This window comes from Panthera onca, chromosome D1, assembly GCF_046562875.1.
Source record: "Panthera onca isolate mPanOnc1 chromosome D1, mPanOnc1 haplotype 2, whole genome shotgun sequence".
NCBI classification, from domain to species: domain Eukaryota; kingdom Metazoa; phylum Chordata; class Mammalia; order Carnivora; family Felidae; genus Panthera; species Panthera onca.
This window is the reverse complement of record NC_138348.1, coordinates 2822953-2839977: the sequence shown is the minus strand read 5'-3', so window position 1 is coordinate 2839977 and position 17025 is coordinate 2822953. Positions and strand designations below refer to the sequence as shown.

At 62.2% G+C, this 17025-nt stretch overlaps 1 protein-coding gene across 4 annotated transcripts in view; it reads right to left on the bottom strand.

Annotated features, from left to right (window-relative positions):
- SHANK2 (SH3 and multiple ankyrin repeat domains 2) overlaps positions 1-17025 on the bottom strand; it is a 493595-nt gene that overhangs the window by 258571 nt on the left and 217999 nt on the right. For all 4 annotated transcript variants that reach the window (XM_081790210.1, XM_081790211.1, XM_078433811.2 and 1 more), the window contains one exon: positions 5262-5431. In XM_081790210.1, the coding sequence (XP_081646336.1) occupies positions 5262-5431 (170 nt within the window). The remainder of the gene's footprint in view (positions 1-5261; positions 5432-17025) is intronic.

Sequence of the window (17025 nt, the reverse complement as noted above, 5' to 3'; positions counted from 1 at the left end):
AAACCAGTTTTGGGAGGTCAGTGTGCAGCAGGAGCTGGCAGAGCAGCGGGGGGCTGTCCCCTGACCCCGTGTTCCGTGCGGCCTCGAGGCGAGGAGCACTGGAGGCGGAGGGCGCCAGCCGGAGCCCCGTGCCTCCGGCGAGCCAGCCGGTCAGGGAAGGGCCTGTTGATCACGTGGGTGCAGGCAGGGAGCGGGGCTCGCCGATCCCCTTAGAGAGAAGAGGTGGTGGGCCTGCCCATGGGGGCCACTCTGCACAGTGAAATGCGGACACGAGCAGCTTCAAGCATTTTGTCCCATGCTGACGCCGGCCCCTCACGCCCCAGGCAGCCAGCTGGCCGGGACCCACACCCCAGAGGGGCCCCGCGGATGGAGCACTGCCTGGCGGCAGCGGGAAGCCCAGCGCCTGCCCCTGTGCTGGGCAGCCTGAAGCCACACGCCTAGGTCACACCTTGTCTGCGTGGCACGCACAGAAGCTTCTCAACCCCGGGCCTGGGCTTCCCGATCTGTCAGAGAGGGACAACGCCCCCAGAGCTCCGCTTGCGACACAGAGGAGGCTCGTGACCCCGTGCTCCCCGCCCATCCGTCTCCAGACTCCCCACCACAGAGTCAGGGAAGACACGCCACAGTTTCACGGACACCACGTCGTGCTTCCGAGTGTGTTCCTTTTATCCCGAGACCCACGGGAAGGGGCAGAGGCTGACGGACAAACGGCAGGGTGCATGGATAGGGGGAGGCGGGGGGGCGAGCACTGGCGGGTGGTCCTCTTGGCAGGGGGCAGGTGGAGGGTGCAGGCGGGACGCTGGGTCCCATCTGGAGCGTCTGCTGGGTTTCAGGCCTTGCGCACGGCCGGCCCTCTGCCCTCAAGGAGCTGCGAGCTAGTCCTGCAACCGTGTCGGCCGGACCATCGGCCACACATCTGGGCTTGCGCCCCGGGGACTGGGTCCGCCCACCATGTCAGGGTGCACCTGTCCCCAGGTAGGAGAGGGTGTTCCTTGTAAGCAAGGAGGGAGCTGGGCTGGGCTCACCCATAAACCGCTGATTCAAGTCACTGAAAAGTAGACACTTTGCACCCTGAGAACGGAGTATCCGCTCGCCCTCTATAAGCCCATGCGCTCCCGAGGCCACAGCTGAAGCATGGCGGTTGGAGAAGGTTCTGGTCTAGCTGTCCGCTTCCTGGCTGCTATTCCGGGCAGGACTCTCCCCTCCAGAGACACACGGCCCTGCCTTGTACTTTGGAAAACAACACTGTCGGTTCTAGATGAGCCGGGCCGTTACCGGGCTTGGGAGGGACTGTCACTGAGTGAGTCCCCACCCCCGTCTGCCATGCACCTGCCTGGGTCATCGAGGAAGGAGCTACCTGAGTGTCCGGGAGCGAGCCCCTGGGCTGGGACAGCCTGAGCGACAGGGCCCCCCATTCTGCATCAAGCCCCCTGATTAGAACGTCGCTGTAGGCCATCTGAATTTCAAGCTATCCTGGGCTTTCCTTCACATAGTATCCCAAGGGGCACCACAGCAGGCACACCCCTGTTCCCGGGCACCCACACTTAGGGAGAGGTATGCAAAAGATGCTTTCCCAGGTGCACGGCCTCCGTGGTCCACCGGGAATAGTAAGATCCACCCTCCATGGCTGGGGGTCAGGGAGCCGGGGGCGTATCCACAGGACCCCAGGGCCTTCCCGCCTACTGCCGGGACCCCACCAGCCGCCAGCCGGGCAGCCAGGATGCAGGGGCTGCTCACAAGACCAGGCCACACAGTGTGGCCGGAGGGAAGGGGGCCCAGGCCCAGCATAACGGGCTCCAGGGCAACTGTCAGCGGCCTGCACGGCCCGCCCAGCTGCCTTCAGAACAGAAGTCCTTTGCATCCGCCCTTTGAGGCGCGAGTCTGGGAACTGATCTCTGTTCTCCACGGGAGATGGGCCCGGCTCCCCACACACCCTGCTCTCCTGCAGCGAGGGCTGGGTCCCAGTCTGGGGCGAGGCCCCTGGAAACATGCAGAGAGGGGCGGATCCCCTCACACCACTGCCCACAGGGCTCCTGCCCAGCGGGGGACCCCTTGGCGGCTTGGGTCCACCCCTCTGCCCCGAGCCACCTTCCCGCTGCCCGTGGGCTGTGAGGCTCCTCCTCTTCCCCGGCCTCCCCTCATCCGGCTGCAGACTTGGGGTCTCCTCGGATTCCGTCTCTCACTGCCGCCCCCACGGCCCCCACTCCCCTGACCCGAGCCCTGTGCCCTGTCTGCCCTTCTGTTTCCCGTCCGCGTACAAGGAGACACGGTCAATCTGCCTCTCGTCTCTCCAAGACCGGGTCGAGAGCACGAACACGGGTACAGGCGAGCAGAGCTGGAGGTCGGAGCGGACACAGCGGGGAGGGGTGGGACCGGCGTGGCTCCGAGTCCAGACCAAGTAGATCTGGGTCCCGGGCCCCTGGTGACCAGCTGGGGGAAGACTGGGAGGTCTTTACCGGAGTTACAGCGGCTACGAGGTTCACGTGCAGAAACGCACGTGACGTGCCCAGTGCTGTGCGGAGTAAACAGTAGGCGCTCAGGGATGGGGGTCTCCACCTCCACCTACTCTGTTATCGTCTCTGACGCATGGAGACAGACACCAAGCTCCCAGATACGAAGCGACCTGCCGGTGGTCACCTGCCGGCCCGGGCTGAAGCCCCACGTGGGTCTGGGGTGCAGAGCGCCATGGAAACACATGGAATCAAAGGAAGGCTGGGGCTTGGGCCGAGGGCTTAGCCGACCTCAGAGTTGGGCCGGCCAGGGAGTCCCGGATGGTGTGTCGGGGGCCACGGGGTAGGTAGGGTGGGGTGCACACAGACGCAGTAAGAGCAGGCCATAAGGGGCGGTGCTCTGTCTTCACACCGGCCGACAGCGCCCCCGGATTCACGCATCACCCAACGGTATTCAGGCGAGGGCTCCTGGACGGGGCAAGTCCTGGGGGCCTGGCCTGCCCAGCTTTCTCAGAAGAGGGCCTGTTCCCAGAGGTGCCCCCACCAGGCCGGGAGAAAGGGGAGGGGCGCGTCCCTGGGGCACCTCCAGGACACCCCCCCGCAGCCGCGGCGCAGGGGATCCGCGAGGGAGCGGCACGGCCGAGGCGGCAGTGTGGACCCCCAGGCACTCAGCAAAATCACTTCTGTCGCCTTCTGTCCGGGGCCCCGTGTGATCGCCACGGCGGAGCCACCAGCCAGCCAGTCTGCAGAAGCCGCGTCCTTGTCACGGGGACAGCGTGAATCCACTCGCTCCTAGGGGACAAAGTCGACCCCGCAACGCGTTCTGGGGCTAAGATTCAAAGTTGCGGGTTGTGTGAACCTCTACGTTTGTGACTGGAATGTTTATAATTTGAGACCTGACAAGAATCCCACCCCAGACAGGGACGGTGCAGGGACTTCCGCCTACAGGTGTGATGGACAAGGCCCCACTGGCCACCAGGGAAGGCGGCCGCAAACCCCGGGTTCGGAGGGGAAGGTGCCCGAATGGGCGGGGAGGCACACGGGCCCGGCCTGCGGGAGGGAAGCTGGACCAGAGAGCCCCGCTCCGCGGCCCGGGGCCTGCGAGTCCCAAGGGAAGGAGCCCGAGAGGGGCCGGCAGACCGGACCGCCCCATCCCTGAGCCGTGTGCAGGGCATCGAGCAGCTCAGCGGGGCGCCAGATCTGAGCCGGCCTGTCACCCAGGCCACCCAGCCAAACAGGGGAAAACTCAGCGAAGTCAGAATCCCCACGACTAAGCCGCCTGATGTCCACAACGCAACAGAGGGTCACCAGACACATCAAGACCTGCTAGGACAAAGCCCGTCCTCACAAGGAGAGGAAACCAAGCAAGGCCAGCCTGAGATGGCCCGGACGGGGGACTCACAGACTGGGACTTCCGAGTGCCGACTGGACCACTCCAGGGTCCTAAAACAGTACACGCTCTCGGGGAGCGAGAAACCCCAACAGGGCAAGGGGAGGTCTCGCGTGAAAGGAAATGACAGAAACTCTGGAGTTTAAACGTGCAATTTCTGACATTAGAAAAAATTCACGAGATGGCCTTAACAGCGAAGGGGACATTTCAGAGAAAAGAGTTTTGGGAAAAGATCAACAGACGTGATCTAAGGTGAGGAAAAGTGCCGGAAAGAAAATGAACCGAGCTCCGGGGACTTGTACGGGCTACCGGGTGGTCAAGTTTACGTGCCGCTGGACGACCAGGCGGGGCCATGAGAGAAGAGGCCTCCACCTGTCACCAGACACTTGCAGAAGCCAGCTGGGGTCAGCCGGATTAGCACAGGGCACAGAAGAGGGCGCTGGGTTGTGACCTGGGGGGCCGGCAGGACTTGGCCCCGGCCGGCCGACCTCTAAGGGGCACACTGTCTGTCACCTGCCACGCGTCTTCTGAAGGCCTGTCCTCAGATGACAGGGCTAGGCTACAGCTCCCGCCAACCTCCTGCTCATGCCCTCATTACACCCGTCTTCCTGAAAGACTTTCCATACCTCCTCTCCCTGTTCGGAAACCATCGCTGGCTCCCTAGGACCCCGGCCACAAAGTCTAACCCCTTGGCCCGGCATTCATGGAGCCCTTCAATTCTCTTCGACCACATTTCCCAGGATTCTGCTCGGGGAATACTTCCTTCCAACCTGGCGGGCTTCCTTCCCAGGAACACCATCGGCCCCAGGCTGTGGCTCCTGCTGGACCGTCTACCTAGACACCCCAAATCCCAACAAGACACGTCCAAATATGACCTGTGACGGGTCCTCCTCCCGTGCCGCTTTTTTTTTTTTAATTTTGTTTAATGTTTATTTTTGAAAGAGAAACAGATCATGAGTAGGGAAGGGGCAGAGAGAGAAGGAGACACAGAATCCGAAGCAGGCTCCAGGCTCCTAGCCGTCAGCACAGAGCCCGAGGTGGGGCTCGAACTCACGGACCGTGAGATCACGACCTGAGCCGAAGTCAGATGCTCAACCGACTGAGCCCCCCCAGGTGCCCCCCTCCACGCCGCTTCTTCCTGGGGCCCTCAGGGTTTTTCCAGGTAGAAAGGACCTCTGCCCCCGTCCCTGCACTTTCTGCTATGGAATCTCACTCTAGACGTGTGTGTGCTGCTCCCTAACAGGCATCAGGGATGCCACAGCTATGTCTCCCCAGAGTGACTGGCGAGCGTCACTCTGTTCCCCGTTCTGCCTTCCCGGGGCCCTGTATGTGCCCCCAGGCACCTACACCCCAACGTGGGGTCCACTGAGGCCAACGGGGCCCCGGCCCGACCCAGCCCCAGCAGCAGGGTGGACACTGACCTTTGACCCTGTCGCCGCGGTGAAGGGGGATCTCGCCGTCGACCTGGGGGTGGTATGGCTTGACGACGACGAAGAGCCTCCCCGGCACCGCACTGTACAGCTTCCGCTTGGGCTCTGGGTACTCGAAGGCAGACAGCGTGTCCCTGTTGGCTCCAGGCGGGAAAGCCGGCCTGAGAGGGAGGGGACAGAGGGAGAGGGTCACGGCCTGAGACAGCGCACGTCGCACTCCAGGCCCGCAGCCCATCCATTCGTCACAAACACCGTGCCGCTCAAGCGGTCACATAGGAGCCCCCGGTTCTAGATGAGGCGAAGACGTGAAAAGGCCCGGGGGCAGCGTTCGTGGTTAAGAGACCGGTAATTCCAGCATTTCCGCTTCTGGGAATAAACCCCATAGAACCGAAAGCAGGGCCCCAGACACACGTTTGCACGCCCTGTCCACAGCGCCACTGCTCATGACGCTGAAAGATGGAAACGACCCGAGCGCCCAGCAAGTACAAACAGATGAACAGTGCGGCCCATCCACACAGCAGACTAACGCCCAGCCTCAGAAAGGAAGGACGTTCTGATGTCTGCTACAACATGGGTGGACCTTGCAGACGTCGCACTCAGTGAAAGAAGCCAGTCAGAAAAGGCAGGCGATCCCGACGTCATTCCATTGAAAGCAGTACCTGGAACAGCCAAGTCCCTAAGTAGGATGGTGGGCTGGGGGTCAGTGTCTCATGGGGACAGCGTGGACGGTGGGCGCTGTGGCCAGGGGAGGGGTCGGGGGTCCGTGTTCACGGGGACGGAGCCTCCACCTGGGAAGATGGACAGTTCTGGAGCCAGAGCGTGGGGACGGCCGTGTAACAGCGGGAACGCGCTTAGAGCCGCGGAACTGTGCGAACACAGGTGAGATTGCAAACTCTATGTTATGTGCACTTTAACACAATTTTTTAGAAAAATAAAAGCAAAGGGCTGCAGCGAGGCAGAAATCGGGGCAGACCCCGGTTCTCCGGCACGTTATCAGGTTCGCCGTGCGGGCACCAGCCACTCCAGGTGCGGAAACACCAGCACCTTCCGCGAGAGCTCTCGGGATGACACTCGTGGCCGCTCCCGGAAGCCCTGCTCACAAGGTGTCTCACAAGAGGGGGGCCCCTCCTGTCGCGCTTTACGTTATTTCACAAAGAGCATACGTTTCCAGGTCGACGTCCAGGCCGGATGGTGAGAAACACCCCGGCCGCCCCAACAGGGGGACTATGTGTGCGCGGGAGGCACGTTCACAGAGAAACACGCTGAGGAGCTTCTGTCACGACATCCCCGCACCCCCGTGACGGGTGGCCGAAGCCGGCCACTTCTGGGCAGCGGAAAGAGAGCACGGCCACCCTCGTTCTTATGGGGGACAACACGAGGTGTCCTTGAGCCGTCTTCCCGGGACGGGGTCTTTGGGAAGAGCATACACACAAGGTCGAAGCTGGGCAGGGATTTCTAACTGGGGAGCCACACCTGGGTCTCAGGAGGGGCCGACGCGTGTCACAAATTCACGTCCCCAGCGGTGGGGCCCCAGTCAACTATGGATACCGTGGCCCCTGAGCCCGCGGACGGGGCCTCGAGCTTTCTACGAGGAGGACGTTCGCACGGGCAGGGGTGGGGGGCTGCTGTGAAACAGGCTTGCAAGGAGAATTTCAGAAGCTGACGGGACCGCTCACGCCGGGGGGTTAACGTGAAACCTCCACGTTTCTTTGCGCGGTCCTTACCCATACCCGCACCCCTGATAAATGGCACACGCTTTGCTTCGTGCTCGTAGAAGTTCACCGAGTAGGGCAGCACTACGTCCTGGGCCCGCGACTCATTCACCGTCTGACTGAGCGTGGGATGGGGGGGCTGTGTGTCCCCAGGGATGCGATTTCTCCCACGGAGCCTTCGTTGACCAAGTTCAAGCCACAGATGGAGGTCACCGAATCCTGGGGGCGCAGGTGCCCCTGTGAACTTGGGTACCACCAGCTGCCCCTGCCCAGTGGGCGCACATCACCTCCTCAGTTACCCTCTCACTGCCTGGCCAGCTACAGATCAATGTGTCTGCACAAGAAAATGCACCTTGGAGTTCCTCTCAAAGACCCAGACATTCCTTCTGATGGATGTCATTTATCCCCAGGCATGCCAGGAGCCCTGAGAGGAGTGACTTCTGCAAAAGACATGTCGTGGGCACCCCCCCCCCACACACACACACACATTTTGGTCCAAGGTAACAGCTTGGCAAGGCAGGACTCACGGAGGGGAGGGACAACCTGGGTCACCTGGCAGTCATGCGAAAGAATTCGGGAAAGCCAGAGTAGCTGGGCCATGTTCCCACCTGAGAGGACCCCGCCAGCCTTCTGTGGCACCTGCATGAGCTCAGGGTACGATTTACTAGTTCAGTCCGCCTCATCTCAGCCAGACTCAGGGCGGCTTGGCCCAAGAGACCAAGGGCTCAGAGGAGAGTAGGGGCATGAGGGGGTCTCCTCTCTGGCTTCTGGGTGCAGAAGGTGAGTCCTGGAAAACAAGGGGCCTGATTCCGCTTCAATAGGGAATGTGGCCCCTGGGGCCACTCACCTGCACCAGATGAGTTCAGAAGAGGCTTGGGGTAGGTAGAGAGGGGTGGGCTTGGGGAGAGGACCACACACCAGGGCCCCCAGACCTCTGTAAACCGTGGCTGAAGTGTCCTCGACGCACCTGCCCTGTGCGCACTGAGGGGTGGCAGGGGTGGGACCCAGGGCTGGGGCGGCAGGAGGGTAATGGAGGAGAGGCCGCTCCAGACCCCGTCACCGCACGTTGAGCGCAGCCATGGTCTGCTCTCGGCCCCGGCCGCCCTGAGGAGGGCGCCCCAGGCAGCGCTCCTTGTCGACGCGCTCCAGCTGTTCCGGATTCTTCCGAGGACGCAGGCCCCCGCCCTCGGCCCCCTCCCTCCCCAGATCGGTTCCTGCCTGGGTGGCATTTGAAGGCCTGCTGGGACCCGGTGAGAGACGCCACATCTCCTGCGGGGTGCGGGAGAACCCAGGTGGGGAATCTGTTCCCCGTGAGCCCCACGTCCGGTCAAGCGTGCCTGGTCTTTCACATCCCTCTGGGCTACGCGCTCCCAGGCCCCCCCGGGGTCCACTTACTACATTACTACGCGGTGCCTGGCCTCCCTGAACGGCAGCTCCCAGCGTCCGCGTCTTTGGCACCAGCCGGGGTGGGTGCGAGAGGGGCCTCCGGCGGGGTCTCTGACGGGGCCCCCTCCCCGACCTAGAGAGGCCTCTGGGCTCCCCTCCCCCAGCACCGTGTCCTCTGGGTGGGTCTGCGCTGTCTTGCTGTGCAGCAGGAGGGCGGCTGTCCCTAGGGCCCCCTCCGGAAAGGGGGAGGTGCCACTGGGTCCCCGCCTGGAACACTTCATCGTCGTCACAGTGGGTTCGGCATCCACGCCGGACTCCTGACCCGGGGTTCCCTGTGTGACCAGCTCCTTCCCAGCTGCCCCCCTCACCTCCTGCTCCTCCCGACTCTCTCCGGATTTCAGCCGCACCCGCGTCCCTTGTGCTCCTGGACCGCTTCGTCCAAACTGGGCTCCGGCCCGTGGCTCGTGGCCACGGCTGCCCGTGGACCGGACGGTGCCCCTCCAGGTCAGATCGTTCACTTATCCACGTGCTGCTTTAGTCCCCGGTTCCGAGGGCAGGGACCACCTCTGGCTGGTTCCCTGCCGTGAGCCCCGTGCCCGGCACGCAGTAGGCCCTCAGCTGAGGGTCTGGCTGCGAGAGGGGACCGGTAGCCACCACCTGCACGCTTCCTGCCTCGGGTCTCGGCCCGCGGGGTCACCCCGGGGCACGCCCCCCGCACCTGCCGCCCGGACCGTGGCGGCTGCGTTTGCGCCCGGCTGGAGGCGCCCGCGCCTCGAACCCCCGTGCCGCGCTATGGCCGCGAGCTGGCATCGTGGAAAAGGCGCCCCGCTGCACTCGCGCCCGGACCGGCGTCCGCACAGGCCTCCTCAGCGCCCCTTGCAACTAAAACGCCTGCTGGCCACGCGGTCAGACTGTGGACGGGAAGTGTGGCTGGGATCGTCACGCGTTCTGATGGGAGTTCGGGCGCAGGCCGGGCCGGGAGCGCTGTCGCAGTCGGAAGGCACGACCGTCCCGCCTCGTCTTCGAGCCGGCCTCGCGCCGTACGATGTCGGAAAACGTTCGCGCCTCCACCTTGACGCACTTTGAGGCACCAGAGTCCTTCCGGATCCCGTCCCGTGGTGTTAAAGCATCAGCCTTCACGGCCCACTCTGAGAGGACGGTTGGGGAGCGAGACCGTTCGTAGGCCGGGAGCCGGAGCTGCTGTTAACCGTGACATCGTGGCCGCAGGGCCGAAACGTCACAACGGTGAGTGGCGGGCCTACTACCCGGGCCTGAGGAAAGTGCCCCGCGGAATTCACCACCTGAGCCTCGCGGCGCCGTGGGCTCAGCACGTCAGCGCCCTCCCCTGCGCCCGGCAGAAGCCTGGGGGCCAGCACGTCCACTGTGCAGCCAGCGGGTTGAGGGACAAGGATAGGTCGTCGTCCTGGGTCCTCCTGGGGAGAGAGCCTTAGCTGAGCCCCACTCTGGGCTCCTGGAGAAGAGGGAGTTTTGAACGAAGGGACTTTATGATTCGCGTACCCTTTTTCCTCGTTGGCTTTCACCTCCCCGCCCCCACTTGAATACAAGCTCCTCGAAGACCGTTTGGTCCACGATTTTATCCCAAGGGCCCGACGGGGCTTGGCACAGCCTAGGGGCTCACTCGCTCTCTGTTGGGTAAACGAAGGAAAGGATGGACGGACGGGTGGGTGGGTGGATGGACTGATGGATGGAGAGATGCGTGGGTGGGTGGACTGGGGGCGATGGATGGATGGACGGACAGAAGGGACGGGGAGAGGAGGAAGGAAGTGCTGTTGATACTTAAACTGGGGACGTTTGGCTTTGACCACAGCTTCTGTCCCCCAACGCGATGATGAGAGAAAGGCGAGGAACGAGGTAAGGAAAGAGAGAGCAGTTAAGGGCCTGGCAAAGCACCTCCCCCACGCATGTGCGCACGCGCATACGCACCCCACGTGCTGCACGCGCTTGGTCACCGTCACAGACCAGAGTTACACGGTCGTGATCTTGTCTCAGGGCTGATAACGTTCTCTTTCTAGAGCTATAATACATGATTGCGTGGTCATTTTCTATTTTTAGCTTGACTCTGTGTTGGGGGTGATGGTATCTATCCATCTACCCCTCCATCCACCCAGCTATTCACTAACCCATCCACCCTCCTATCTACCTACCTAGACACGACCTACCCATCCATCCATTCACCCATCCATCCGTTTAATCATTTACCCTCTTATCCATCCATCCATCCATGTATCTACCCATCCATTCACTCACCCATCTATCCATCCGTGACCCACCCACCACCTTCATCCATCCATCCATTCTACCATGCACCCTCTTATCCATCCATCCACCCACATCCATCCTTCTACCCATCTATCCACTTATCCATCTATTCATCTGTCCACCCACCTACCCATCCATCCATTCATCCATCCATCTGTTCAACCATCTACCTCTTATCCATCCATCCACCCATCCTCTCATCCATCCATCCATCCATCCATCCATCCACCTACCCACATCCATCCATCTACCCATCTATCCACTTATCCATCTATTCATCTGTCCACCCACCTACCCATCCATCCATTCATCCATCCATCTGTTCAACCATCTACCTCTTATCCACCCATCCACCCATCCTCTCATCCATCCATCCATCTACCCATCCATTCACTCACCCATCTATCCATCCGTGATCCATCCACCACCTTCATACATCCATCCATTCTACCATCTACCTTCTTATCCATCTATCCATCCACCCACATCCATCCATCCACCCATCTATCCACTTATCCATCTACTCATCTGTCCACCCACCTATCCATCTTACCACTTATCTGAACTTCGTATTTACCCATCCACCCAAATTTCAAAAAGGACCCTGCCAGATGCCCAGCTGACCTCTTACTACAGATGTTAAACAAGTGATTTAACCTCTTGAAGCCCATTTCCCTCTCTGATACGAGTGGAGGATCCACAGTGACTGGAGAAGGAGTCAACAGGAACCAGTCTCTGTAGGTGTTAAGCGAACATTAGCACCATTACCACTCCCTGCTTCCACTGGTAAGTGGGTAACAAGTTACCTGTGTCAGCTGCCTGCTTCCAGCTGGCACCAGAGTGTGCGTCACTGGGCAGAGAAGTCAGAGTGAACACAGCTCCGATCTGGGGAGTTGTTTCCCGAGCCTGTTTGCAGATGGTCAGTTCCCTAGCCCATCAATCCATGCCTGGAAAGGCTTTGTCTAAGAACAGGAATTAGTCCCCGAAGACCAGAGTGCGTGCATGGTGTAGGCACTGCCTAATGCAGTGATGTTGGATCTCCCACAAGAGCTAGAGCATCTTCTCATTCCCCATTCATTTGAACCTCACTAAGTCCCATGCTGCAGATGGAAAATGGAGTCTCCATAAACAGTCGCTGACACACAGCTGACCTCACATCCCAGCTCCTTGATCCCAGCCCAGGGCTCCCTGGGAGCTCCCTCCTCTGCGCAGTGATGAGCCCTGGTGACCATGACCTCCCCTGCAGGGAAAGGTGTCTTATGCTCACAACGTCCTCTGTTTATGCACTGTGTCCTCCAGGCTCCAGCTTCCCACGGCAGAAGCCAGAGCAGAGCTCCTCCGTGGCCTGGGGATGGGAGAGCCATCCCCTCCCGGGAAAGGAGGCATGGGGGGACCGGCTGGGCCCCCTGCATCCCGCCTGCACAGTGAGGATGGTCTGAAGTTCCACACCCCACGCTATCAACACTTCCCTTGTGCTCCGTCCAAGAACAGCCAGATGCAACTCCAGGCACTTGTTTGGGTAGAAGGGCCAAATCACTGAATTCTCCGTATCAGAAAATTGGGGGGCTGGCTGTGGAGTGACACGGACGAGTGAACTGAGCCATTTCCCAGCTGTCCAGGGTGAACAGGGACCTGGCAGACCCGGGGACCTGCTAAAATCGGGGTTTCCCCAGGCTCCTGGCTCACCCAGGGCGAGTGGGCAGAAGGAGAGTGCTGCAGCTTGGCAAAGAGGGTAAGGCATGGCCAACCCAAAAGGCCCCAAGTTCTTACCATCCGCCGATCGTTGTGTCTTCAGTATAGAATCTCAGACCCTGTGTCGCCCCCTGTGTCATCAGCACCGTCACCTCTCTGCCCCGGGGCCAGGAAGATGGGCGGGAATCCTCAGCACTCACTGCCCTGGGCACGGTGGCCCCGGCGTGGGCTCCGTGCTCTGCCCTGCCTCTGCTGTTCCAGTAACGGCACCCCACAACCCACAGCCTCCACGTGGGGTCCTGAGAAGGGATCTGGGGATGGATGGTCATCAGGATGTCCCTTCCCACCGGCCACAGTGACACTAGCCGGGCACCCCTGTGAGCCGGGACTTGGCGGACTCTAGAGACGTGAGAGCCACTGGACACGGGCTCCGTCCAGCCGCTCCAACACCCTCCATGGTAACCCACGCTCCGCTGTAGTTGGGCTCCTGCCCGTTTGCAAGCCCAAGGCCGCCCCTGGCTCCAAGCAGAAGAGGGCGGCGGGGAGAGGAGGTCTCAGGAGCCCCCGAGTGGTGGGGAGCCGCTCTGAACGTGCCCCCTCCTGACACCTCCCGCTGTCTGCTCCAGTCACACTGGACCCCTCACCCCTCCCTGGGCCCGGGGGGCCCACCTCTTTCCCCACTTGGGGATCTCCCCTCCTCCATGGAGCCCGCCCATCCCCCACAGAGGTCTGAGCCCTGACTTGCATGAGCTCTGACTCCTGGCGGGGGGCGGCTCTGTCAGGGCCTCATGTGTCTCCTGCCCTCATTTCCGGGGTGGGGACACGGCATTCGCTTCCACACGGTGAGCGCCCAGAACAGAGGAGATTGGGAATTCACACATCTGCGTGACCAACGGAGGCAGCAAAGGCTGAACATCCCCAAACGCAGAAGGAGAGAGAGTGGCAGGTGAGGGGTGGCCCGTGAGGTGCTCCTGGACACTGATTCCTCAGCAGCCAAGATGTACCTGCTCCCCTATAGTAGGTCCCCTTGGCCCGGCCCCACCTGCCTGCCCAGTGACAGACACAAACCCGGACAGACGCGCCCTTAGCACACTAGGTCAGGCAGCAATGGGGCAGCAGGAGGGCCACCTGACCCCAAGCCTGGGGTCACCCGGCGCCCACCTCGTCCAGACCGTACCCCAGCCCTGCCCTCACCCCAGCTGGCTGGAGCTCACCCCCCACCCCCTTTCTGGGTCAGGGCAGGCACAGGAAGGGAGCAGCCGCTGCACTGAGTTCTCACTGAGGAAGCCAGGTCCCGGTTCCTCTGGGGGAGCAGAGCTGTGGTCCCCATGCCCCCAGGAAGCAGGGAGAGGGATCGCAGACGTGGAGAGAGACCCAAGCTAGACCCTTCACACCCATAAGCCTGACAAGATGGGCACTTTGTCTCCTGGAAACGGCGTGTAGGGCTAGATGGATTCCCGCCACCCCAGAACCTTCCAGAACCCATTTCCACCTTCCAAGGAAGGGGACGGGGCCTCTGATTTCTCAAGTCTGCGGCTCCATCCACAGGCTCTATTCTGTGAGCAGACCTACTCTGGGATTCGAGGCCCTTGTCTCTGGCTGGCGTTCCTTCCCGGGCGCTCACGGGCAGGCAGGCGCCACTCAGGGGGCACTTACTGGCAATGCTGATGTCACCTTCCACCAGAGGGCCACGGGCACCTGCCGCCCCAACACCTGGACCCCCTTGGATGGCCAGGCCCCCCACACTGGGGGGCTGCCGGGCACCTGCCTTCTCATCCTTCTGAAACCCCAAAAGCGCCTACATGGCCTCAGCTTCCCGCGGGCAGGTTCTGGAACATGATAGTAACTTGGGTACAAGACTCTGCGGAGGCCCCGCCGGGTTCGGCCCGATGGCTCACGCTCAGAGAGATGCCACCAGCCGGCCCCGGGCTGCACTGGATCTCTCTGCCTGGACCCAGAAGCAGCAGTCTTCCCCACTGTGCTGAGCTAAACCCACCAAGAGATGCTCCCTTGATGAGAGAGTGGCCAGAATGCTTCCCTGTGCTGCTGAGACCAGGGCAGCCTGCGAGGTCACTGGAGGGGGGAGTCTTGGCGGGCCCCCGGGTCCTCCTCTCCACATTCAGCTGCTGGGCAACGGGCCAGGGGTCCTCAGGGACGCGGACGAGCCATGCCCGTGGGTGCCACCAGAGGGCGCCGTGGTAGGCAGGGGTGTGCAGAGCCCCGCACCTGAGGCCCACGCAAAGGTGCTGCACGTACAGGGGTTCTGACCTCCGTGGACCTTCTTGCCTCTCTGCTCTGCACTCAGGTCAGCTGGCTATGGGAGGCCAGCTCCGCGGGGGAGGCTGACCCTGCCCACAGCACAGAGCCCTGCAGGGGAGGGCTCCGGTCAGCCGTGCCAGCAGGAGCCAGGCAGTGGCTCGGGCAGCTGGGGACGCCTTGGTTCTCCCATGCAGCCACCGAGTCTGCACCTGCAGGTCTGGCCACACGGATGCGCCCGCCGTATTTCCGGCTGGGGTTTCTGGGGCCTTAGCTCGGCATTCCAGCAAAAGGGCTCTGCCTGATCACGTTGCTAAGTGTCCGGGATTCCCTGCCGGTGGCGAGAGGGAAGGGAGGGGACAAGGGGGGCCCTGAGGACAAATCCTCGTGTCAGGAGTCTGGGTCTCCCTCCACCGGGCCGACGTGATTGCCTCTGCTTCTCCCGCCTCGTGGCTGGAGCTGTCACCCGGACAGTGGCCCCGGACACCCTCCAGTGCCGGCCCACGGTGGCCACGGGGTCCTTCTAAAGGTCTTGGTGACAGCCAAGAGCGGCAAACGCTTCTGGGGAGCCCACCGTGAGCCACACGTGACCTCAGAATGTGAGCCCGACGGGAGTCAAATTCAAGTTAACCCTCATCACAAACCACCAGCCCCTGGCTACACAGGAGACCGCACAGAACGGTCATGTGTCTAGTCCCAGGGAGGGCAGGAGCAGAGCTCAACACAACCCGGCGGTTCGGCACGGGGTCTCCACGGGTGGGGGGGCCTCCGGAGCAGCTACCGTGGGGACAGTGTGTGTAGACTTTTCCCTCCACCACGTGGGGCCTCCTAACCCCACCCTGGGTTCTGCCAGAACCAGGAAGGGCTCTGGGGGCCTCCTTGCAAGGCCCCCTGCCAGCCAGGGTCCGTCTGCGCCGGGGAAGGGTTGGGCTCTGAGCTACGAAGACAAAGACAGACTGGAGGGGTTCAGCCACCTCCCTGAGCCCTCCACAAGGCCCGGGGGCCATGCTGTGGAACCGGCATCCAGCCTCCCCCATCCCCGGGGCTGGTTGTGCAGCCAGCTCCACGCATGGACGTGGTCTGAAAGGCCAGAGCGTGGTCTCCTCGCCAGGAAGCAGATAGCCTGCGATGCGGCTCAAAGGCCCACCTTTCCCAGGGGCAGCTGGGGTGCCCGGCAGGTCCCCGTTAGGACAGAGGAGGTTGGGGGAAGCCCCCCAGCAGCTCATGGCTCCTGTCACAGAGGGGCTACTGTCACCAGCAAGGGAGCTGGATCCTGAACAGAGACACCTGTCAGGGTGGGGGAGGAAGGCTGGACGAGGCAGAGACGGCAGGACTAAGGATCAGGGCACCGCTTCCCGGGGCAGTGCACCGGCTGGGCCAGGACAGAGAGCGGGCCGACGGCTGGGGGCGATCCCATGGTCCCAGGCAAACCTGGACGGCTGACCGTCCTGCCCGGAGCTCTGGGTGACACAGGCAGTCGGCCTGGCCAAGCGCCCAGTCCTGGGTTGCACGCAGATTGGAGCTTCACCTAAGGGCCTGCGTCGACGGAGCACTTACTGAGCGCAAGGCATGGCCATGAGCTCATTCATCCCATCTTAGAGACAGCCCCGGGGCGCCGGGCTTCCCCTGACCCTCACTGTGTGGATGAGGCACAAACTGTTAAGTAGCTGGCCCAGGGCGGAGTCCAGAACGAGGGCCCGGAAGTCCTGGGCGCTCAGGACAGGCCGCTGTAAGGACCTCACACGTGCGCACAGGACACCAGGGACAGCCAGGCAGGGCCCCGGCAAGGCACAGCGGCGCCTTTCCTCCCTCCCCTTCACAAGCAGTACTTTGTTTGCGGCGTTGGGGGTCCCCGGCCACAGTGCCGTCGGCATCGTATTAGATTTCGTCGTGGAGGAAGGGGACACGCTCTTCTTAAAATGATAGCCGTGATGCTAGCGAACCGTGTGAAGTAGAATTTGCCGCCTCGGGGGAAACCTTTAATTTAGCTTTAAACTGTTCTTAGCACCTGGGACTTCTCCCTCGGGGCGACTCGGAGTTGAGAATCTAGACCAGAGCCAGAAACTGGATCTCACTGTTTGGAGAACGAGACTGCCAGGCAGTGCCGGGGCGGAGGTGCTGATGTGGGCTTGGGATCGTGCCTGCGTCCAGACGGAGCCTCAGGCCCGAGACCCCCGCCCAGGGGCCGGGGGACATGGTTCCCGCGGGCGCGTCCTCCCCCATCCGGAGACCTGCCCGCTGCTGCTCGGAGCACAGCCGTCAGCCCCCAGTTGGGACCGTGTGAAGCACGGACCCTCCCTCCCATCCCAGGCTCCCCGCCTGCACCCCACTCTGAACACAGGGAACCTGTGGGACAGAGCCCCCGGGGGGTGGCCCCGTGTCCCTAGCATCACAGACGTCAGCCGGGGACATGGTCTCAGCAAGCCTCA